Raw genomic sequence first — 26,093 nt, forward strand, 5'->3', positions numbered from 1 at the left:
TATTTTTACTCGTACAACCCTTCCCACTATCAAATTAATCTTACATACACCCACTTGTCAGCAGATTACCCTTGCTCCAAGGGTTCCAAATAATCATCCTCCAACATAATAAAAACAACCCTTCCCCAGAGTCTACAAAAACCGTTACACGTACTCAATAAAATATCTATCACCAATATCATTACTGTAACTAATAAAATAATTATCCAACAGTAAACATTTCGCAGCGGATCCCCAATTATCAGCGAACACCATCGAACCGAGTGACATCGATGAAAATAAAAGGCTTGTCCATTATTACTGGATCCGAATTTCGGCTAAAAGCACCGGCCCTGAATAATAATGGCGGCCGTTCCTTATTCAATCGCGGAACAAAACGAGAGCCCCGGGAAAGTATGATAACCGGATAAAGCGATAACCGCGCATGATTATTCCCGGTGCGTCGTCGTCGCTGCGCGAAACTCGCCCGGATGAATATTCCATGGGAATTTTCTATTTCCGAGCTGGCGGACGGTTAACCGGCAATTTTTCCGCGAGACGGGTCGTTGCACCTTCGCTCGCTTCCCGCTGGGTGGTTCCAATTGATTTCTGGCTGGCATACAAAACTAATTAGAGCCAAGACAGAACCATCCGGGACTGGCGTAAAACTTATTTATAGAGCCGGCTATATTTAAAAAGCCGACCGATGGTGTTTCGCGCAACAGGGCGCTGTTGGGCGCTCAATGGCGACCGCGCGCGCCGCCATGACACCAGCGCGGCGTAAGGTGCTCTAGTTTTGCAGGTTAGGATGGAAGAAATTATGAAATCGTTTGATTCTCGGTGATTCTAATGATGTTCTCCTGGTATTTCCGTATAGTTTTACTTTTTAAATCGAAAGAAACTGAAATCTGAATCCTTGGTGCACTATGATGTTGAATATTTCTGGAAATGTGCGAATTTTGTTCGGCTCTCTATAGATTTTTTAACTACGAACACTTTTAAAAAGAAAATACACTTAGTGTGTTTCTCTTCTTCTTTATACGTTAAATATAAAATATAAAATATCTTGTCTTTCTTAAGTTCAGTGAAGTTGTTCGTTGGTACACCTTGTTTATTCATTTCTTATTTAAGAGGTTTCAAATGTTCATTTTGCGAAGTTCATCATCGGTTGAACAAATTCATTGAACTATTCATAAGCATCAAACGATTCCAATTTTCCATTGAAAATTCTTTTAAAACGACCCGACTTTGGAACCTCGCCAATTGAAATGATATTTCTCGATGTATAGGGTGTCCGTTGATCAACTTACCGCACTTGAAGCACATTTTGTGCCATTTGAGGCCTCCGGCGACTCGTTCTTCCGCGGCGTACACGGACTTGCCGCATTTGGGACACTTGGGGTGTTCTACTGGTTTGAAAGGCATTTTGTTTGTGCTGGAAACAGAAACGAAACGTTTATTAATAAAACATTCAACGTTTTTCTACCTTGGAAATCGATTGTATCCTGCACAGTGTCCTTTGATTCATTAGCAAACAGCGAATCTGTATGCAAAATAACAATTCGAAATAGAAAATGAAACAAAAGAAACAATAAATTGAAAATAAAATAATAACATTCTTAAATGTTTAAAAACATTTCTGTACATCATATTCTATGTACTTCTATTTCTCATAAGCATACAAATCCGCTGTCTTTTAATTAATGCCACAATCGAAATAATTTTAAAAAAGTACACGTATGCGTTTGTAAAATCTTTTCGATTGCATTATCAATTAACAATCTACATATTTTCCCCGGGAGGACTTTCTTCCGATCAATAATTATTATTCGAAGAATCTTAATCCACTCGAGTACAAAGAGTCAACCAATTCCGATCTAATTTTTTCAACCACCTAAATACTTCCTAGCTTTAATTTTATTTGACTTGCAACTATCCTGCGAGAGAGTTACATAAACGTGACTTCATTATTTATTTGAAATTCCATAAGATAATTAAAGCACCTTCGTTCGATTCTATTTTTACAATTAAACGTTACAACTTTGAACGAGATGTGACGTAGGATCGGCGAGAGTTAAATTACGATCGAGTCCAGTGGCAACGGGCGATCCGTCGAAAATAAAACAGTTCGCTTACTTAACCAGCCCCTGACTAAAACACGAAGAATTCGCAGCTTCTCTTTGGCCGCCGACAGCCGCGACTATTTTCGCAGTCGGCCATTGCGAGAGGCTCGCGGAAAACACGAAGATTTATGAGGGAAAAGGAACTCGGAAGCGAGGCTATTCCGCGTTTCCCAGAACCTCGTTTGCAACCGCTGAACATTTATTTATCAACAACATGGTTAACGTTAGAACTACCCAGCAGTTAGATTGAGCTTTGGTTATTCTGGAAAATAATATTTGAACATGATAATTCAGATTCTACGAGGATTTCAGTAATCGTTCGCCAGCCGCCATCTTGTCGGCCCTAACCTCTGAAATTCCTATTATTCCATCGATATCATTTCATTTGTTATTTCCAACTAAACGAAGTTAAGAAGAAACATTTTATTGTAGTTCAACACTAGAACTGTTCAACAGTTAAATTAATTGTTTATAATCTTCTTATATAAATTATAGGAGTGTACATATATTAAGAACTGATCGATATTTCGGTTTGATGAATTTCTTTTCTATATCTTCTCAATAATTGTAAAGGAAGAAGTCTTTAAACATTAGTTGTAGCATTAATAACAGCAGGAAATAAAATTTGTATCAAAGAGATTCATTTGAACTTGTTGGAAAGAAGTCATCGATAAATTATTACAATAGCAAGCAAGACAAGCAATTGATCGAATTCAAACTTCGTTGTCTCTCGAAATCGTTCACATAACACTGAAATTATCGGAGAGTAATGTAACCATGAAAATCGTAATGACTATTTCACGGGTCGTGTGGAATTTTCCGAAGTGTTCATTAATAATGATCGCCGCGGAATTAATATTAGCGAAGGTAACGATAGCAGCGCGGAGTATTCATAAAGGCATGCCCTTAAAATTGAGTTTCTCGCCATAAATGTCGGAGGAGATGGAATTTTAGACTATCCGGACTATCCCGTCTCCATGAATGGGGCAACCCGGTAGTGGAAACACGCCAGAAGTTGAAGATATCAGTGAAAATTGACTTCGCGCGTTGCTGAATGCGACTCGAGCATTTTTGTCGCGCGATTCTCGAGAGAAAAGAAGGCTGAATCTTCTTTTCCAACATCGAGAAATGAATAAAATCTGTTTACATTTCAAGAATCTTCATCCTCTTGCAGGAAAAAATTATAAAAACTGATGACTAAATTGTCGGTCAACAAATAATGCGTTTTCCGGCACGTTCGTCGGCAGTTCGACCAGCAAGTAGTTCAAGTCAACGATTACGGACCCGAACTCTTAGTTCAACAGAAATCTTCGTGCTTCGACGTTTAAAATAATTCAACGCTTACACAGTATAAATAATTAATATGTAGTAATTTAATTGTGCCAATGTAACGTTTTTATTGCAATTTTATTATTTATATTTTCCTGTTTCCCTCGATTAAGCGATCTCATTCTGTCTGCCTTTTTCTTATTTTTGTTACTTTTATCACTTTTGTTACTATTAATTTCACTATTTAAAAGCAATTTTTTAATTCCATAAATATTCATTTCTCTTGATAAAAGTGTCTCGAATTTACTGACATTTTTCACTTTGGTTCTCCAAAATTCTAATGGTCCTAAATAATCTGAAAATCCCTACTTTCGGCTGTATTCACATTTTCAAACTCGATGTTCCAAAATTCTAACAACCCTAACAAATCTTGAATTCTCTGCTTCCAACTGTATTCACATTTTTCACCTTGTTCTCCAAAATTCTAATGGTCCTAAATAATCTGAAAATCAGTGCTTTCGACTGTATTCGCATCTTTCACCTCGGTTCTCCAAAATTCTAACAACCCTAACAAATCTAGAATTCTCTACTTTCGACTGTATTCACATCTTTCACCTTGTTCTCCAAAATTCTAATTGATCTAAAACAATGTGAAAGTCGCGTGAACCGTTGCACGGCCTATAGTCGTCCGAAAAGTCGTCGCAGAGTCGAAGATGGAGTCGCGTGATTGTCGGGTGCCGTGTGTAGCGGCGGCAGCGTTTAATAGGGACGCTAGAGATACCAGAAGAGAGCGTCGAAGAGAGACGGCGGATTCTATATCCGTGCGGACGGCCCGCGAGGCCGTATTAGGGAAGGTGCTAGATCCTCCACAACGCGGTCGCCATTACCCCTACCCAACAAACGGACCCGACCGTACGAATATTAACCCTTTGCACTCGAAAAATTTGTCACTAGAAATATTCAATTTATTTGTATGAGATATAGATGACATTCTTTTCAACTAACTTAACAATGGAACAATGGTATTTTATTTCCACATTTCATCGACAGATTACTCAAGACTTAATGTTAATTACGAAATTTTACAATTTTAATACACCAATCGAGTTATGACTGAGAGGCACCTTTGGATTGCAAAGTTATCGAATGTTGTTGATTAGAAACTTACATTTCTGCCGATAATTACGAAAATAGTCTACATATATTGCTTTTTGTTTTCATTTAGTTTAGCGCCATTTCTACCTTCTGAAATTTCCGTTTGAAATTATTTTCCAAGTTTAGTCGTATGTTTCAACTTGATTGTTCGACTTGTCTAATAACGATTATTAAACAAGCTATAGGAAATGTCAACGGTTCGATTGAGGAGAGATGATTAAAGTGAGAAAATTATTTTAATTGAACTTTTCGAAAGATGTCATTGATCTTTAACAGTTATAATGTATACTCGTATTGTAAGTCATGTTTAGAGAGTGAAGTATGTGAAATTCTATCAATTGTTCAGTTGATATTCTCGTTGTTTTATTTATTACTATTGTACTAAGATCGGATTTTTATAATTTGTTGGAATATTATCAAACGGTTAACTCTGTAGACACATTTGACGTATCAGAACGTCATCGATATCTTGTCAAAGTCGCAGATGACAATCAAATTAATTTGCAGTAGTAGAATTCAACGTTTTATACTTGTTTTGTTTATTTTTATCTTAATAACATTGAATTTTTATGATTGATTAATGTGTGGTAGTTTTCCAACTCTTTATTGCACGAATTTCTAAGATAATGAATAATATATAATTCGTTTCTCCATTAACAACTATTTAATGTTCAATTTGGTTGCCTTAACTTTTAAAGTTTAATTAAAATATTAATGAATCTTTCAACAATGAAAGCATTCAGTTTCTAAAAAGTTCTGTTATATTATTATTATTACTATTATTATCACTATTATATTATTACTATCATTCTAAGTTTCTATACCCTCATACTCCAATTAGTTCCTTTCGCCATAAACTAAAATCAGCTAACTATAAACAATAACGATAAAAATTAATTTAAAGAAAGAATCTCAATTAAAAAAGATATTAACCCCTTCTAATCTATCGCGAAGATGAAATATTAAATTTAATCGATACGAATTACAATGTTCAAATTATAAATTGTAGAATCGCGAATTCAACAGTAATATCATCGAACCGAATATAAATTGAAAACTCATTTTATGAAAATTTGTGTAATTGTTTGTATTAATTCGATATCGATGAATGTGCAAATAAAGAGGCTCATCGTCGAACGGTTTCAATCCAGGTGATTATTCGGTCTGCCCCGGCGTTCTATTTTCTGTTCGCCTATTTTTCACCGTGATATTCAATCGAAATTCACCCGTCATCCATCATTCGACTGAAAACTGATTACTGTTATAGAATAACAGAATGTTCCCGATCTTTCGGTACAGGAAGTCGGCTGCTACATATTTGATCAGTTCCATGCAGTTAACATTTTCAATGTCTCCCATCGAGAGGATGTACGGCATGCATGTTTAATCAATTTCGCGATTAATCTGCTTTATTAATATCGCAGCGTCGAAGTTAACGAATGAAGAGGGAACAGGAAATTTCATTTGCTAGCGGCAATAACAAAAAGTTCCACTAACGCCCGACCTAACCTCACTTATCATTCGCTTCGACTAGATTCCAATTATTCCCCATATTAATGAACCGAATGCTAATTTCACTAATTACGTAACGAATATTATACTTTTCGGAACATTCGATAGAAGTGGCGTCACTGTATTTAGAGAAATATCATTAAAATCAAAAATGCTTTCTCATCTATACGAGAGATGATTAAAGTGAGAAAATTATTTTAATTGAACTTTTCGAAAGATCGAACTTTTCGAACTTCTCGTCTATACTTAAAACAACTTTGATTAAAAGCTTCCTTTGTAATTGGACTAATTTACTTGTTTACCTAGAATTCATTCCGAAAACCCAATTACCAATTTGAAATTCTTTTTCCCTCGAAAGAGAGATTATTTTGAAGATTACAAAAAGTTATTTTAGAAATTCAGTAACAAGATTAATTGATTATCTCGAAGATTATAAAAATTAATTTTGAAAATTCACTAACGATCATAGAATTTATTCTTTCTACTAGAGGAAATTATTTTAAAGATTATAAGAAAATAATTCTGATAATCCAGTAACGAGCTTGAATTTATTGTTTCTTCTTGCCAAAGAAATTATTCTGAAGAGAAAGATTAATTAATTTTGAAGATTCAGTAACGAGCTTCAATTTTTGGGTCTCTTCTCGTGAAGGATACTGTTTGAAAGACGTTGAAAAATTAGTTTCGAGGGAGGCATCATCAATCTTCGGAGCGTAAAACGAGAACGAAAAAGAAAGCACTCTTTGCGCGACGCCGGTATTTTTAGCGTCTTTGTTTGTACATATTCCGCCGGGTATTGCATCACAACACTTCGAGAACGCGCGCTTCTTGCGTACACTAAATCCGGTTCGTCTCAAGTTTCATCACGTTTTCCCGCGCACAATGTTTCGAGAATTCTTTAACAATTCTTAACCAAGATCTGTAATTTTTTACCTGAGAATCGTTCCTTTGAACTCCAATGCATATATTTCATTTGCATGATTGAAACAATTCAATCGAGATATACTTTAGATAACAACGAATGAAATGCATAATGTTACATAATTAAATCGTCGCTTTTATAAACAATTCTGATTTCCGCTGAAGACTCAATTGTCGATTTTACGATACAGAAACGAGAGACTAAGATCGTGTGATTCTCTTAAAATGTCCAAACTGCAGTTTATTTTCTGCTTTCAAATCTCTAACTCTTAGTGGCAATTTTGAAGGAATTAACATCTACAATTAAGTAAAATCAGAATCGAGCCCTAACCATTCCAACCCTCCAAACCGAAAAGAAATCATAAAACAATCATTTCCCAGCCAAGTATCTTCTAGCGCGGCTAAAATACAATTTCCAAACTCCACGCTTCAATTCTCAAAATGTTCCCAACCCACCCCTAACTCCTCCAAACATCGCCTTAAAACATAAATCTCAATCAACCTACTCTTCCAACCAACCGTGCACTCCCAAGAGCCCTGCATCTACAAAAATGTCTCCAAACCGACGGTCCCAAGTGAATCTTACCACCCATCATCAATTCCATCATCGATACACCCAACCATTACCAAAAAGTCTCGCATCCTAGTACATCCACGCCCAAACACCGGAACAACCGTTCAAACCGAAGAACCCTACCCTAACTCGACCAGCGAAGCTGCAGACGCCTCACGAAGAAACAACGAGAACCCCGATCTACGGCACGCAAACGAAAATGTAACTCAACCAAAATCTCGGCAGAAGCACTCTTAAAGTTCCCGCAAAAGTTGAGAAACTTCTGTCGAGCGGTTGAGAAGATCTGGCCGGTTCTATCGTGGAGCCACAGGCCTACAAGCATAGGGTATACCGGACACCATTCGAACCGACTTCCCCTGAACGGGCCGGCGTCACCTGGTTATCGTTCGCGCGTGAAATGATTCGTGTCCTCCCGGTTCGCACTGGCAGCCCTGACGCGTCTCCGGCGATCTCGATTGGTACTCACCACCGGTATCGGTCTCTCGAAGGTTCACGGGAATCGAACGCAAAACTCTCGGGGACGTGGCAGGCGTCAGGTTAAAAGCACCGGAGCGAAAGCACTCTACACCGCACTAATACTGGATTCGAATGGCTGTTCTCGCGTCGTGCACGTCCTAGTCATAGCCAGGCGGTTTGCACACGGCACGTGTCCGTCGGAACGTCAGTGCTGTTGACGACAACGTACGCGGCGGCAGAGGGAGAGTGGACAGCCGCCTTCCGCCAGCGGGGGTGTTACAACTATACGCTTCGAGGCGGTTCGAGGCGGACGAACCTGTTCGAGTCTAACGGCGGAGATTCCTCGCGACGGTCACCGGTGACCGACGCTCGCCCCGCTGACGGTCACCGGTGACCGGCGCTCGGTGGACACCGTGGAACACGCCGAACGTTTCCCATTGAATTTCTTTCCGTATGTACCAGTCGGTAACGTATTGTACCGGGTGTCTGTGGTATCGAGGATTTCAGAATAAGGAGGAATTGGTTAATTGTATTTCGTACGTTGGGTTTTTTTTAGTTTATTGTGGGAGATTGAGTTTGACGTTCTTATGGTTGACATGAGTATTTTTGATGGGTGATGGGTATTGTATTGATGATTTGTCGAAATATTTAGTTTCGTTAAACTGCATTTGTGATGGTAGAGGATATTCTATAGTGTTTACTTGATTTTGTTATTTATGGGATATTTGTCGAGTGTACAGTTTGCATCGTTTTCCTTTAGCTTTTATTTTGTGGAGCTGTTTTCGTAATTGTAGTGCAATCGGAGAGGTAGCATGTTTATGTGTGGAGAGGTATTTGTAAAATGTGAAATGAAATGTTCTTATAGGAAGCTTCATTCTCGAAAGTTTGCCTGAGAAGCGTTGGTAACTGCAAGTGGAAGTGGTAGGTTATGAACGGACATCGAGACGATCGTTTTTCGAACTCGTTTATCTCGTTAACGAGATATTCAGTGAAAATGAATTTTACCAGAATTTCAGAAACACCTTGTACGATGAGTTAATTAATCGTATCATTATTAATAATAAAATTCGGGATTGTTCAAATTTCCAGAGTATTCTTTTGTTTGATTAAGTAAGCAAAATTAAATTCATTCCTTTCTCTGTGGTCACGTTTAAAATTATTTAGAAGACTATAATTATGGATTTGATAATTGTTTATTGCACATTGTACAGATCATTGACCCGAAAGATAATTTCACTTTGACAGCTGATCTGAACGTTAATGAAAGGGTTGTCTATTTCAAATAAAATAAGATAAAAAATCAATGAAAATCAGTAGGAAATTAAACCTTGAATATAAAATACAAAATGTGATAAATAATTTTCAACTATCAAAACTACAGCCCCTTTCAAAACACCCACACTCAGATCTTCCTTCCACATTCTGAATTTCCCAAATATCAAATATTCTTATATAACTTTTATTAGCACCTCATTTTATTCCATTCATTTATTCAAATTAGAAATTCTAAAAACATTTATTAATCATTCATTTCACATTTCCTAAAATTCCTCTGTAGAAACTCGAAGAGTGCCTCTATCGAGACTTCAATTTCTTTAACATTCAACTCTCTAGCTAAATCAATTTCATTAATAATTCAACATCTCTAATCAACCATCAAACAAGCAGATTAAATAATACAGAAACGAGCCTACAATCCATCAAAATATCAATAAATCCACTCACACAATTAACACAAGCCAATTATCAGAAAAACACTACATTCTCCTCCAAAAACCTCATTAACTACTACATAATAATATTCAATATCTCCAATCAACTATCAAACAAACAGATTCAAACGATCCATTGCAATCCACTGAAAATATCAATAAATCCATTCACGCAATTCGCGCAAAGACAATTAGCAGGCATTCGATGTTAGCATGAAGTTTCAAGTATTTTTCCAATTGCCACTGACATTATTCACATGGAAGAACGAGGTTCAAGCTGGATTAATATTGACCAATTGCCAGCTCCCGAAGGTGTTAATCTGAAAATTATTATGGTATCGCGTTGCCGTTCCGCGCGGGTGCCATTAAGCCCCGGGAATTAGTCCAAAATGTGTGAGTAATAAATTTATTTCGGTGTTGTCTCCGCTGGTTCATCGCTCAGAAAGCACATTCCCTAGTACAATGTAAACGAATACCGGTCTACCGTTATCCGTGAATATGATTCATGACGGTATTGACGTATCTCGGGCGCGGATCGCCCGAAATATCGTCACCTGTTCCACCGTGCACTGATTATTCATCGATTTCGCTGCATTAATAATCGGCCAGGCATATTTTTTGCACGATACTCGCACAGTCGTTGAAACGGGTACTCCCATTATTCAACAGCTACTCTTCGCCTCCGAGAATGAGCGGCCGATCATTTTAATCAACGTTTATGAAACAATTACCCGTTACTGTTTCAGAATCGTGTTCATTCAGAGACTCTCAATGACACGTTGTTTCACAATTTTCTTTTACACTGCTTTCTATTATATTTAACACTGAAACTGCCAGAGGAGTCAAAACATATTCCTGATGTCTTCTTTTTGCAATTATTGAGAAGGTAATGAACGTTTCTTTGAGGAATTATTGAAGAAATTGATTTAGCAGTAGAACTGAATTGAAAATTGAAGTTTGAATAGATGTATTCTTGGAGTTTCTATAGACGAATTTTAACAAGTCAGTTTTACTGCTCGGTAGGATTGGTCTTAAGTCTATTTATTTGAAATTTGATTAGAGATATCTTAGTACGTGGTGGTCACTAACGAGGTTAACGAAGGAGAAATACTCTAAAAATATGAACACTAGACAAATGTCATGAGAACACGAATACTATACAAACACCATCAACATACTACTACAAAGTACTATAAAATACTACCACTATACAAATGCAATGCAAATACCATCAAAATATTAATACCATAAAGGACTATCAAAATATTAATACCATAAAATACAACGAAAATACTCGAAAGACTGCAACTATCCAAATACCATAAAAGCATTAATACTAGAAAAATAGAAAAGAATACAAAGAATTCCTAGCAACGGTCAGCTGTGCTAGCCGTTTCGCACAGAGTAGGCGGCCATCTTGGACCAGAGGGGAGGGGGAGTATAAGCCGCCGAAAAGGCTGAAAGAAAAGCGACAGGCGAGCCAAGGCGTGAGATCCAAATCGAAAACGTGGGATGCCCCGGCTCCAGTTTATTTCGATCCGAAAATCGGGGTGGAACGTAACATTGGACAAGGATCGAATTCCGTTTTCTTTTCGTTCCGCGGTGCGCGGCTCGTAGGTGGCCGAAAGTAGCGGCGGCACAACTTCCGAAAAGCCGCTGGTAACGAGCGAGGCAATATACTCCGGCGAGTGAGAGCCGCGAGCCGGCCGACGCTGTGGGAACACACTCATCCGCTATTAATAGCATCTTGCTCAAATTTCTATTTTTAGCTGCGGGCTTATGCGCGTGCACGTGGCTTTATGTAAAAAGCTACGGTCGTGCCGTGCACGATCGCGCACGCCCACGCGGTCGTATTGGTACGGGACGAAGCTGGGACGGTAGGCAACTGGCTGCGTTCGCGGAGGACTTCCTGCTTGGGCCGGGGACCGTGACTTTTGTAACAAACTGTTGGTCTTTTTTTCATTATTATCGAAATGGTATTTGAAATAGAGAAGTATGTTTTTACTTCAAAAAATTGGATTTAAATGGTTATAGAAATTAGATTATTGAGAAGGGGACCGTGACTTTTACATCAGACTACTGGTCTCCTTTTAAGTAATATAAAAATGGTATTTGAAGTGTAAAAGCCTGTTTTTCTAAAAGGTTAGCTTCAGATGTTTCTAACAAATTAAGTAACTGCAATGGGGAGCATGGGTTTTCATCAGGCTGCTGGTCTTCGTTTAATTATTATGAAAATGGTATTTGCAATGCAGAAGCTTCAAAGGTTTATAAAAATTAAATAATTAAGATGGGGTATATATAATATTCGTCAGCAATAAAAAAACTGTTCATCCATTACGAATTTTCATTTTGATGCGACGATTTATTGTATAATAATTCCATCTTCATCGAACAATTTCGTTGGATCCTTTCTGTAAAACGTATAACTACACAAAAATGCGCAGTTCAATAATTACAATTTACAATTACATTTCCGTAAAGGAGCGGTTGCCCCTTCGATCGCGACAGAAATATTCGCGTCCGTAATGGCGGAAGACCGCGCGGAGAGGAAGTGCTTAAAAATTGATCTCCAACGGGGAAAAGCAGTCGGTTTATTTATATTTAACCCGTTGGTGCAACGATCCCGGTGCAGTTCCGCTATGCAACGCGAATTCCGAGCTTCAGTTCGCGCGAAGATCTTGACGTTTCAAACAGAAAGCCGCGAAGCAACTTTTGCCTCCTCGTTAATGCGTTTTTAACGTCGGAATATTGTTTCACCATAATTCAGTTATCCAAAGAAGAAATTGGGAATTCAATTTTAAATCGTCGGCCTCTAATTTATTCCCAGTCCCTTCATGTTAATCGGTTTTCCATTAATTTCACCGAAGGAATCATTTAAAATCTACATTATCTCTATGATCACTCGCCGGCGGCCATCTTGTCGGCACTAACCTCAAAAATCCATATTTCGTCGTTATCATTTTAATTATTGTTTCCAACTGAACGAAGCTGTAAAGAGACGTTTTCTTATAGTTTAACACTAGAACAACATTCAGCAAACATTCTAAGCATATTCTATGTCTATGTCAAAGTATAATTATTCAACTTATCAAATAAATATAATTAATCGACAGTATGGTACTTTTTAATATTACTAGGCGTAAACTCGTATTTATTCTCAACGAAACGAATCAAAATAATTTACAAATTATATTTATAATACAATAAATATAACTAATGATACTTATTTCGTTCATTATCATTACAATAAGATTTCATCTCCGAAATCTGTCAAACTATGGTACTTTTCCAAACAGTTCCCAACGTTCTACAATAAATCCACCAAATTAAATGTTCCAAAAGTAAATCCTTTTGTCTCACTTATCAATCTTCCTCAGATTAACCGCGCAGAAACAGATACTGTATCTTAAAGAGTTATTCGTCAGCCGCTCGACTGACGGGGTGGTGAAATTGAGCCGATAACGTCGGACATCTTGCACTCCGTCGAAAGCATGGAGAGAGGGCTATTAGTAGCCATTAGATTGAGCTTGTGCGGTGCATAATGCAGAAATTCTTGACTTGTTCCACTTGACCGCCCCTCCCCCTCCTTCACCACCCCGTTCACCGGCCGGAATTATTTCCGTCCCGTCGCGGGTGTTATATGATCGCGGAAGAAACGGATCTACCCTCTTCGGGTAATCCCTTGAACGACTAATCCGATATCCTCGTTTTGCCAGAGATTCCAGCCACCTTTAAATAATCCCGCGCCGTTTTCGCATTCAGCCCCCTTGGTAAAGTTGACATTTCAAATTTATCGTTCACCTATTCCATCGAAATGCGAAATTTTCCGAAATTCGACGGAATTTCTGAACGCTGCGCTTTTAACCCTTTGCGCTCGAAGGATGACTCAGTCGCCATTTTATTTCATACAGCAAACCCACGGAGTTGAATATTAAATATTTTAAACTAAACTTTGTATTGCTATGTGAGATATTTAAATAAAATAGCTTTGCCCCTTAATTTATCCGTGAATTATCGTTAAATTAGCTTCAAACTTTTAGTGAACCTTTTCGTTAACCCTTTCAATGACAGGTGAAATGTTTATAGATATTCGAATGCCAGGCGATTTGAGACGAGGATGAATGATTATAATAACTTATATGTACAGGAATTTTTACGTAAAGTTCATACAATTTTTATGCATAAATACAAACATGTTTCGACTTCTTGAAATTCTTTCATAGAAACTGCAAGAGTGCATCTATTAGTTTAATCGATTTACAATTCTTAGCTAATACATATTTGTAATGCGAATATTATATCACTCGTTCTATTTGTCGCCTGAATGAAAAGAAAAATCAGTGGATCTTTATTTATCGCGATTGGTCGCCGTTTTTCTGGCAGAGACCGCGCCATGGCGACGAATCAACTGGATCTGCGAACGATTTGTCAACGGGTACAGCATAACGCGTAAAAATAATATGCCGGGAGCTCTGTTTACAAACACGATCGATATAAATACGAGATTAATTGAGTTTGTTATGCAGGTCGATTTAAAAATAGTACCACGAAGCATGAGCGTTCTGTGCATCGATGTTCACCCTAATCACGTCCATCTTAATGATAATCTATCAAGATTAGACTATATTCATAAAAATTTGACTTCCTGTTTCAGCAATTGGCGTTCGATGGACGACAAAAAATTCAATTGACCTGCTTTTCTATCGTAATTACAATCTTAGACTATTTTTCCTCAGTTCCTAGTACTTTTAAATAATTATGTTTTTTGCTTTTTTTTCTATTTGAAGGGGCTAGATAATGGAATAGTAGTGTAGGATCTTTATTATTTGAACTAATTTGAAGTAAAGAGGTTCAGATGATCGAATAGTATACTGGAACCACGATTCTTGAAAGTAATTAAGACTTAGATGATTTAGATGATCAAAGAGTACAGAAGAACCTCGATTATTCGACTAATTAGAATGAAGAAGGTTCAGATAATTGAATAATTCAGTAAAGCCTCCATGATTCGAGTTAATTAGGACCACAAAGGTTCCTATAATATAACAATACAGTAGAATCTCGATTATCCGAATTAATTAGAATCAAAATGGTTCAACTATCCGAACACTACAGTAAAACCTAAACAACCCAAACCAATTAAACCCAAAAAATCCTCACAGCCCAACATTCCAATACAACCTCGACACTGCAAATTAACTGGAACCAATATACTTCAGCTAATCAAACATTCCCTCGGACCCTCGATTATCCGAACCAAACAGGCCCAAACATTCCGTTGCAATTCGAAAATCAGTATACACGAAGTGACGAGCATAGAAACGAAAAACGAACGGACACCGCTATGTCCCAGGGTCCACCGTGGCACTTCCTTCCTCTTTATCGCGTCGGGGCAGTCGTTCGGCGCTCAGGGAAGCGCAGATGTAAGTATAGCAAGAGGACGGCCTAGTTGCCATCGCGGCCATCCGAAATATTAGAATAAGCCCACGCGCGTAATACAATCCCGATGGTAAGGTAACCAAATTTAGCATGTGACTTAGCAGACGCCCTCGAGACACTTGCACGCGCGATGATTCAACGCTGATAGAGGAGAATGCCGTTCGAACGAGAAAGATGAACAGGGTGAGTAGCCCGGGTTTAGAAAGTGGCGAGGCGGGGAACGAAGGGTGGGGGGGGCGACGGGGCGGACAGGAATTATCTCGCCACCGAAACTTTTACGCGTTCGCTGAATCATTTTTGTTTTCGGTGCCCGTGACTCTCCTCTGCGGGCCAGGGATACGGAGCACGGCTTCGCTGGCTGCGTACGAGAACCGATGGCTGGGTCGCTCGTGATCCACGCCGGAGAACTGTACAGGGTGAACCGTACACTATTCGTTTATACATTAACCCCTTCACCTGGAATATCGTGTCAGGCTCGTGACGAAAATTTCGAGCTAGATCTGGGAGATCTAAATGTTATCTATGTTTTCTAAATATAAATTAAACATTGCTTTGCTATTATTTCATACAGTGAAACTATGAAATTTGATGTTTAATATTATACTTCGTATAATGGATCAATTTGAGAAATATTGGAATAAAATAGTTTCGTTCCTCGATGTGTGATTTCTCGAGTTAGTTTCACGAAATATTTTTATCTCGTCAAAAAATGTGCAAGTATTTCTAGTGAAAAACTTCCGAGTGCAATTAATAAAGTGTTTTATACGGAATAACTCTCGTTTGAAGTATTTTCGTGTAATAAATATGAATGACACTGTGTATGGTAATAGTCATGAAGTTTCTCTTGAGTTTGAGTGGTCAGTCGGGTCTCTGGTGACCCAGGCGTCGCTGGTCATGAAATGAAAACTATTAATTATGGATAAATTGTGATGGAATTAAGTGAGGCTCTTCTTTTATGTTTTTTAAGAGGAACTAAGGCTGTATTGATCGATACAGTTAAGGATCTTCGATGTTAATCGAATTTTCTAATTAAATGGAGACTATGCAGAGTTGATTAAACAGGTTTATCATTAAGATCATTTATTAAGATAGAATAATAGTTAGATCATAGTTTCAATCATCTCGGACACAGTTTCCGATCGTGATTCGATGTTTTCCCTAACTTGCCAGTTTGTTTTGCGTACAGGCTAAGTCAGAACTGCATTTAAACCGGATTGAGTTTTGTAATAGTCCTTGGTACGGTCTTGGTTAGGTCAGGGTTAGATCAGTATTCGATATAAATAAAATCCGTGATGAGTATCACTTGAGTTCAGCTTTCGTTTAAGTTCCCGTGTGCGCTGGCAGCGTTTTTATGATAGTCCTTGGTCCCATCTATATTTAGTTCGATTTCGAGTTGTTCAGACACCAATGAAGTTCAAGTTTAGGATAAGGCACGATTCGATTCTGTCTTGATCGTCCTTACCCTCACCTGATCCGATTCGATCGAAGTCGCCCGTTAAACAGACGAAAATCGAAGGAACTGCCCTCTCGATCGTTCAATTTCTCAATTTTTCTGTTACGCATCCACGTTAGCAAGTTAGCTACCATTTGTTTCGATATGCCAATGAATCTTCTAAACAGAATCTAGCGAGAATGATACTAAAAAGAGTTATCGAGCTTCTAAATATAATACCGTATCTCGCAACTTCGAACGACGATATCTATTAATTCCATTTTCTTTATATAAATCATAGTGTCACAAACATGTGACGTTAAGCTTGTCAAAAAACACGAATTATATCGTCTCATAAATAATATCATTATTGACAACGAAGGAGAATATAGTTCAGAATAATAAAGCTCTTCTATTTTAATTTCCATTTATTCTTATTGAAGTAACATTATTTCTATCGAAATTGTCAAAAGACACCTTTCAAAATTTTAACTTAAGATTATTTCCCAAGTTCAGTATATTCTGAATCGACTTTTTGACTTTCCTAATAACGATTATAAAACTAACTATAATTAATATCCAAAATTCAGTTTGAGGAACAATGGTTGAACTAAGGAAACAATTGTAAGCGAAGATCAATGGAAGATGAAGATAAAAATTCAATTGAACAGCAATGATTAAACTGAGGAAACAATTGTGAATGAAGATTTCAAAAGGTGTCTTCTTTCAGTAGAAATAGTGGCAAAGCTCGATTCGAATGTCACTGAGAATTCTCCCTAGGGCCTAGGGAAAGGGTGAGTTTCTAGGGGACGCCTCGCGCAAGGTGACGAACGCGACGGTTTCAGTTAAGTGAACGACCTAGTTAGAAAATGCGGCGGTTTGGCAGCGGCGCAACGGCTCTATCGAGTTCTCAATTGAGCCGGGATTAATTAAGAGGATTTTCAAAAGCGGGTGCTAAAGATTTACCACTCTGGGAAGCCTTGCTCCGCCGATTCTTCGGTTCCACGTTTATTTTCGTAGCCAAGCAAAAATTCGTGAAACCCTCGCGAGGTTCGCTCGCCTCAGTCATCGTTTATTATTAGCCGGGAGCGTATTTATCTAAAACCTGTAAAATCGTCTATTCGGTGATTCAACGGCTGCCAGAGAACACCTGGACACGCTCGCGTTCTTTTCTATTCACACGGTGTTTCGTTTTGTACGGTGTGTATAAGTATGCCACGTTTTGGACAGTGATCATTCTGGATTTAACGTTAAAACCGGGGATTTAATTGTAGAACTGTAGAACTGTAGAACTGTAGAACTGTAGAACTGTAGAACTGTAGAACTGTAGAACTGTAGAACTGTAGAACTATAGAACTATAGAACTATAGAACTATAGAACTATCGAACTATAGAACTATGGAACTATGGAACTATGGAACTACGAAACTATAGAACTATAGAACTATAGAACTATAGAACTATAGAGGTACAGAAGTATAGAACTATGGAACTATAGAACTATAGAACTATAGAACTATGGAACTATGTAACTATAGAGCCATAGAGCTATAGAACTTTAATTGAATTATAGAATCACAGAATTGCAAAACCGCAGAATCGAAGAATCACAGAATCACAGGACCATAGAATCATAGAATCATAGAATCATAGAATCATAGAATCATAGAATCATAGAATCATTGAATCATAGAATCATAGAATCATAGAATCATAGAATCATAGAATCATTGAATCATTGAATCATTGAATCATTGAATCATTGAATCATTGAATCATTGAATCATTGAATCATTGAATCATAGAATCATAGAATCATAGAATCATAGAACCATAGAATCTTAGAATTGTAGAATCACAGAATTGTAGAATTGTCGAATCGTAGAATTGTAGATTTTAGAATTGTAGAATTACAGCAATATAGAATCATAGAATTATAGAATTACATTTCCCCCAAAAGATACTTCACGTCGCCCATTCCCCACATTTCCTCCATACCACCTTACTCGCCCAAAGTTCCCCATAAATGCATCAAAATCCGCGGTCCACCGGCGAGCCTATTAATAAGCGTCCGGTGGATAAAGCGTTAATTGAAGCTAATGGCAGCTAGAACTCGGGCACCCGAGTGTCTGAAGTGGGTGCCTATACCGCGATCGTTAAAAGTAGAACCGAGACAATGACTGGTGACGAATTACTCGTTTCGCAATCGAAGCTGACTCATCAGCTGCGACTCGGGATAAAACGATGTAGCAGTTGGCGACAGCGGTTGTCTTCCACGCGAACAATTTACACGGACCTCGAGCTTGAGCTTCCTGCCCGCGTCCTCCCACTAAGAAATTTCATTCGTTCACTTATTTCACGAGAATGCGCCGCCATGATGTCACCCTCGGAACGAATCCAGATACTACCCGACATTCTCAAGCTGGTTACTTCCTCATTTTTTTATTTATTCAGCTTTTTGAATTAGAATCAAGGTTTACTTCAAATACGTCGTTCAGTTGGTTAGTTGCCTCTACTGGATGTTGCACTGATCCTGAACGGCTTGTTCTGCCGTTTGTTTCACAATGTACCTGCTTAAACTACTAAGCAACTAAGAGTCATTGTTTTTTTTTATTTGTTAAGCTCTTTGAATCAAAATCAAGGTTTATTTCAGCTACGTTTGCTCCTGTGATCCTTGACTTCTTGTTCTGCTGTTTGTTTTACAATGTACTCGATGAAACTACTAAGCAACTAAGAGTCATTGTTTTTTTTTATTTGTTAAGCTCTTTGAATCAAAATCAAGGTTTATTTCAGCTACGTTTGCTCCTGTGATCCTTGACTTCTTGTTCTGCTGTTTGTTTTACAATGTACTCGATGAAACTACTAAGCAACTAAGAGACATTGTTTCTTTTTATCTGCTAAGCTTTTTGAATCAAGATTAAGGTTTATTTCTACTACGTCTCTTGGTTTCTTGTATTACGATTTCTTTCATAACTATGATTGACGAAACTACTAAGCAACTAAGAGACTTCTTTTTTTTTCTTAACTTTCCTGAATCACAATTGTTTACTTCAGCTAATTGGTTAGTTGCTCCTTGTCCTACTATTTCTTCCATAAATATACTTGACAAAACTACTAAGCAACTAAGAGACTTAACTTTTATTTACACTTTTGAACGTTAACTTCCATATATTCCAAGATATTAGACAATACTGTTACCGATAGATTATACAGTCCTTGCCACATACCTTTGTCAAAATTATCAACTACTAAAACTAGTCAACTAAATTATCAATTGATACTTCAACAGTACAATTTGAAGTTCAAGAAATTCTTCACTTCAACCTCTACACGTATCGATTAAAAATAACAATTTCCACTATCCGAAAATCTCAATTACTTCCTTCCAACTCCATTTTCAATTACATTCCACTTATTCCAGAACGAACAAAGCAAAAGATTCTCTAAAATCGTATTCTCCATTGTACCAAATTTCATTCTCCATCGTCTGTTTCGACAGCAGAAAAACAGATAAGTGACTCGTCACGGAAGAAAGTCCTGTTCCCTGCCTGTACGTGATTCGAGTCCGTTTAAATATAGGTTTTTCTCGTTATTCACCGCGAACCGCTCTGCCAATATTATTTGGACAGTCTTCAATTCCCTTTCCCGACCGCACACTCAGCATCCTAATTTTGCTACAATTTCGCGTACTTTGTTGCCGGCGGTTAATTAGGTTGTGCCGGCACGATTTAGTCGGCGCGGCTCTACTCTACGTGAATTACTAACGCTTTCCACTCGAAATATTCATTGTTTCTCATTAGTATCGATAATATCAGCTGCTATCAACGTGAAAATATATCTTACAGAGATTAACACGTTGATTGCCGGAGTTTCCAAATTGCTGAAGAACAATTACAGTAAAAAACTTGATTTTAAATGAAAATATTTAGTAACACAAGTGGCTAGACCATAGCGTAATACGACTACTGTTATACTAAATCATTAATAATTATTTTGAATATTATTTGCCTTTATTATTAAAGAATGAGGCAGTCAACGTGTTAAGGAATAGAACTATTTTATTTATGCCTGATATGTTGACAGCTTATGCGAAATTTCATATTGAATCTCGAATTCAGTTTTACATTTAATATTGAATTCCCAATTTTCTGATATTGAACTGTATTTAATTTTGGCTCGTAAACTCAATATTGAATTTCAAATTTAATCTTGCATTTTCAATTTTACTGTTTTGCTGTATTGAATGGAACTGCGACAAAGAATCTCAATTTTAAAAAATCGACGACGAAACTACTAGAAGATTCCAAATTATTTATTTCTAATTCTTTCTTTTAATATTCATTAAGGAAATAAGAAGGTAAATGGAAGAAAGGAAAAATTAAAATTAGTAGTATTTATTTTATTAAATAAACAAGAACGATACATAGATTAATTATCAATCAATTTATTTACCTTTATTATTTATCTATCTTTCTAAATGATTAATTATTAATCAATTTATTCACCTTTATTATTTATCATTTACAATCTATTGATTTCTAATTCGTTTATAATTTATCAATCATTTATTTATAATTTATTAGTAATTTATCATTGAAACAAACAAGTATGTATACGTTTAGTAACACATTCAGCACGAAAACAAGACAATCCTGCTGTCATAGACAGCCACAAACTAGCCACTCGTACTGACGACCATAAATCACGCCGATGCAGGACAATAAATGCCAAGAGCCACTTATCTGTTGCACAAAGAATCACGAACGACGATTTAACTCGTCACACGAGTCCCTGGAACGATTTTCAACGTGCGAAGCCAATTTTACCGGTCGACCTTCGGTCCATCCTGGCGGATCAAGGTTTCCCGGATTCGTGCCGCGTCCCGAACCCGAAATTCCCCAAACCGAAAGTTTCATTTGCGCAACGCTCGCCGTTCTATCGGCCGGAAATTCTCTCGGCTGGACCCTCGCACTGCCAACGTATTTTTTAACACTTTCGCCATCGAGGTCTCTCAGCTCTTCATGCTAAAACTACCGGACAGGTGGAAACTAGGAATGAATGAAACGATTTTCACGTGAGTTTCGCAGCGAGAATCTGAGGACACTTTGAACTGTGAAGGGTTAAGGCATTATTAAGTAGAAATCTTCATCAGGAGTTGAGAATTGTTGGTAAATATTGCAAGAGGAGCTGTTAGTGTTGTACGAATGAGTTATGAGGTTTGACAGGTGTGGTCAGGACTCAAGTCTTAAGCTCGAGCTTTTGAAGGTCTTAGAAAGTCTTCAACTTGGAGATTTTGGAGATTTTGTTTGTTGCAGTTTCAATCTGTAGGAGTTTTCATAGTTTCAGTATTTGATGTGCATCAAATTGACTTTGAGGATTCAAGACTTGACTTAAACTTTATGTCCAAGTCTTCAAGGCTTGACTTAATTAAACTTTATAGGACTCTAAGCTTTGAAGACTTGACTGAAACTTTATAGGACTCTAAACCTTCAAGACTCTGCAAAATTCAGCCCTTAAACTTGATCCATGAAGTTTCGAAGACTGAAGCCTGTCACAACGCCAGCTACACCCCTTTACCACTCCGACAATTGTTCCCTTCACGCGTTACAACCGATACATTGTCAAAAATGGAGGCTCCCCGAGCTTTCGACTTGCGCAACGTGTTCGCGGGCGTGCGCGCTTGGATTCTCGGATCATTATGTCACGATAATGTAACAAGTTAGCGGCCGCCGCCTGTGCTCACTCGAATTGGCAGCCATCGCGGAAAATATTAAATCAGCTATGCAGGAGAGAAGCGAACCGGGATATTTCGGCGGTTACCTTGAAACGCTATTCGTCAGCCGCGTTCGGTGCTCGGTTGCGGCACAGTTGTGCTATTTGAATTATATCGTAATTCGATTGCGTAATTTCATTACATTGTAATCCAATTGTCTTGTAATTCGGTTACATCGTAATTCGACTGTGTAATTCAAACTTTGTATTAATCAGTCGTCGATTAATGTAATCACCGGAGTAATTGCATTTCGAGTTAATTGGATTACAATGTGACTGTAATGTACTTCTTGTCAATTACTAATAATGATTCTTAGCAATGTCAATCTTAACAATTCCTAATAGTAATTCTTATCAATGTAAATTTCAATAATTTCTAATAATAATTCTCGACAATATAAACCTCAATAATTCCTAATAATAATCCTCAACAATATAAATCTCAATAATTCCTAATAATAGTCCTCAGCAATGTAAACCTCAATAATTCCTAATAATAGTCCTCAACAATATAAACCTCAATAATTCCTAATAATAGTCCTCAACAATATAAACCTCAATAATTCTTAATAATAGTCCTCAACAATGCAATTCTTAACAGTTCCTAATAATAATTCTTATCAACTTACATGTCAATAATTCCTAATAATAACCCTCAACAATATAAATCTCAATAATTCCTAATAATAGTCCTCAACAATACAAATCTTAATAGTTCCTAACAATAATCCTCGCCAATTTATATCTCAATAATTCCTAAAAACAATCCTCACCAATTTATATCTCAATAATTCCTAATAACAACCCTCAACCATACAAATCTCAACAATAACCCTCGACAATACAAATCTCAATAACTCTACACAATTCTAATACATTACACTCAATACATTAACACATTAACATAAATAGTACAATTTTCATAGACACTCTCCATAACCTAAACATTCCTCCTTAAAAATGCATGGCAATTTTCAAAAGAATTTCAGTAACAAATCCCAGCCAAAGGGTTGAACCTTCTGTAAGAACAATGCTGTTCATTAGTGTTATCAATCCTCCAACAATGCGTCCACCGAGAACACGTTTCGCCCGATCGGACCCGCTGTACGCCGGTTTCGCCCGAGCCGGCCGGATCTACTCCGGCTTTCTATTATCGGATCGTCCCTATCAGATATCATCATTATCGGAAGAGAGAAAGAGAGAGACTTTATTGCCCCACCGAAATATCCACGGCCGAATAAATTGTCGCGCGTGCCCGACAGCCGCGGCCGTCGTCTCCTTGCGAGCCTAACCCGCTTTATCACGTCTAACGAATGCGTTAATGAGCGATTAATGTCCGAGCAAAACGGCCCGCGTTAAGCTGGCTTTACGCTGCGCAACCGTTTCTTTCGACCGAAATCCCGTTCAACTTGCTCTATGATTTATTTCTTAGCAGTGATCGATGCAACCACTTTATCGTTAACACGTTGAATGCCTTGACTAAATTTAATTATTATAGTTCACTCGATGAAATTATTTGGGAACATTTCTGTATTACAGATAATGTTACCCAATTTCGTGGCATTCAGATAGAACGTGCAATAATAATGCCATTCAATCGAATGATTTGATATGTTTTCTACATTTTGCGTGTTTTGCGATGTGAAATCGTGCGACATTCAATGTGTTAATAAGTTATCGAAAAACAGAATTTTTATACTTATTCTATGCCTACGTTTACTTCAAAGATCAATGATTAACCTTTTGCTCGGAAGTTTTCCACTGGAGTATTTGAACATTTTCTGATGAGATGTTTCGTGAACTCGAAGAGATTTTTATTTCAATATTTGTCACATTGATGTGTTGCACAAGGTGTAATATTAAATATCAAATTTTATAGTTTCACTGTGTGAGGTCAAGTGATGAGTGAGAGTCACCTCTCGAGTGAAATAATAGAAAGCAATATTTCATTTAGATAATATTTAGATTCCTCAGATTTAGTGGAAATTTTCGTCACGAGTCTGACGCCATATTGTAGGTGAAGGGGTTAAACATTTTATAATACATTAACATATGAAACATTGAAATAAAATGGTTTCAGGAAAAGTCTTCTACGTTTCATTAGAAAACGTTGAATATATTCAGTGAGACATTTTTAGAGTGCAAAGAGTTCTGAATTGTATGATTTAATTTATACATTTGTTGTGTAACCAAAATAATTTTCAGTAATAACAAACAGAAAATTTCCTTGTATTTTCAGGAATTATCGATGATCAAATCAATGTCACAGTCATGATCGCTAAGAAAATTACGCTTCAAGAGGTTCAAAACAGCCTTTCACGCGTGGACTGCCAATGTTGAACTTTCAAATTGCTTGGGAACAGTGACAATAAGGAAATTTATGTCGAATGAAGATATATATTAACATAAACAACTGTATAATAGTGTAATATGCGTATTATGATACGAAATAATGAAGAATTATCTCTAATATCATTCCTGGTTACAGAAGGAATAAGAATTATTGTAGAAAACAGTCGAAATTCTCGTGGCAGTCAACGCGTTGATGATTCTGAATTCAAGAAGAGCCACTTGGAAGCCGTCGTCATCATCAAGTTTCAAATGTCCGGATAAATTTACGGTGGTATCTTATAAAGCTATCAATTTCAGGAACCGCGGTTTATTTTAACGCTGCTTTGTCCTGCAACAAAGAACAACAAGGTCTCGGGATCAGAAAGCGTTTCTGTTAAATTAGCCAGCAGTTTGTCATCTAACATTCCAAGAGATCAACGAAAATTCTGTCATGTTTATTCGAGCGAAATGCGACGATGCGTTTTATATTTACATTTTTGATGGGCCGTGTCGTTGATGGATGCTGCGCGTCGAAACGACGCGATGGCGCGATGTTTGAACTGTTCTTCTTTTTGAGAGCGGTGTAAGTCGATTTTTGGGAGAAGTGAGTTAATGAGAATTTTAATGAGAATTATGATAGCAATGATGTATAGTATCTTCGTAAAATAATCGAAATTTTAACTAAAATTTTGTAACAGAAATGTTTCTTTTAAGTGGTATAAGTCGATTTTTGGCAGAAGTGAGTTAATGAGAATTTTAATGAGAATTATGATAGCAATGATGTATAGTATCTTCGTAAAATAATCGAAATTTTAACTAAAATTTTGTAACAGAAATGTTTCTTTTAAGTGGTATAAGTCGATTTTTGGCAGAAGTGAGTTAATGAGAATTTTAATGAGAATTATGATAGCAATGATGTACAGTATCTTCGTAAAATAATTAAAATTTTAACTGGAGAATTTTGTAACAAGAATGTTTTTTTTTAAGTGGTGTAAGTCTATTTTTGGACAAATGAGTTAATGAAAATTTTAATAAAACACAGATGTCCTCTTTGCATAATTATGATAGCAATGATGTACAGTATCTTCGTAAAATAATCGAAATTTTAACTGTACAATTTTGTAGCACAAATGTTTTCTCTTTTAAGCGAAATAAGTCTATTCTTAACAATAAACAGTGAAAACATTTTCTAATTATTATTCTTCCTTTACAATCATCACTTTCACCAGAAGAATAAAATTCAATTAAAATAAAACTCATAATTCTATCAAAATATACTATCAAAAGTGGTATAAGTCCACTTACAACTAAAACCATCGATTCCCCCTAGCAATTCCAGTAAACATTTCTACATAATAAAATCCAACATGTTTCCAAAGAAAACCAAATTTATGAACCAATGAAAATCAAATTTATTCAAT

At 37.1% G+C, this 26,093-nt stretch overlaps 1 protein-coding gene and 1 long non-coding RNA gene across 5 annotated transcripts in view; one reads left to right on the plus strand and one right to left on the minus strand.

Annotated features, from left to right (window-relative positions):
• Positions 1-8,167, minus strand: part of LOC116426396 (muscle LIM protein Mlp84B) — a 30,345-nt gene extending 22,178 nt beyond the window's left edge. For all 4 annotated transcript variants that reach the window (XM_076365010.1, XM_076365009.1, XM_076365012.1 and 1 more), the window contains exons 1-2: positions 7,997-8,167; positions 1,290-1,414 (exon numbers count right to left, since the gene is read on the minus strand). In XM_076365010.1, coding sequence (XP_076221125.1) covers positions 1,290-1,404 — 115 coding nt within the window. In that variant the 5' untranslated portion in view covers positions 1,405-1,414; positions 7,997-8,167. The remainder of the gene's footprint in view (positions 1-1,289; positions 1,415-7,996) is intronic.
• Positions 8,168-15,448: 7,281 nt separating this feature from the next.
• On the plus strand, positions 15,449-25,791 carry LOC116431062 (uncharacterized). The gene is made up of 3 exons (XR_004235882.2): positions 15,449-15,553; positions 24,422-24,499; positions 24,581-25,791. It is a non-coding gene; the product is annotated as an uncharacterized LOC116431062 (long non-coding RNA).
• The last annotated feature ends 302 nt before the right edge of the window (positions 25,792-26,093 follow it).

This window comes from Nomia melanderi, chromosome 2 (assembly GCF_051020985.1).
Source record: "Nomia melanderi isolate GNS246 chromosome 2, iyNomMela1, whole genome shotgun sequence".
Taxonomy (NCBI): Eukaryota; Metazoa; Arthropoda; class Insecta; order Hymenoptera; family Halictidae; genus Nomia; species Nomia melanderi.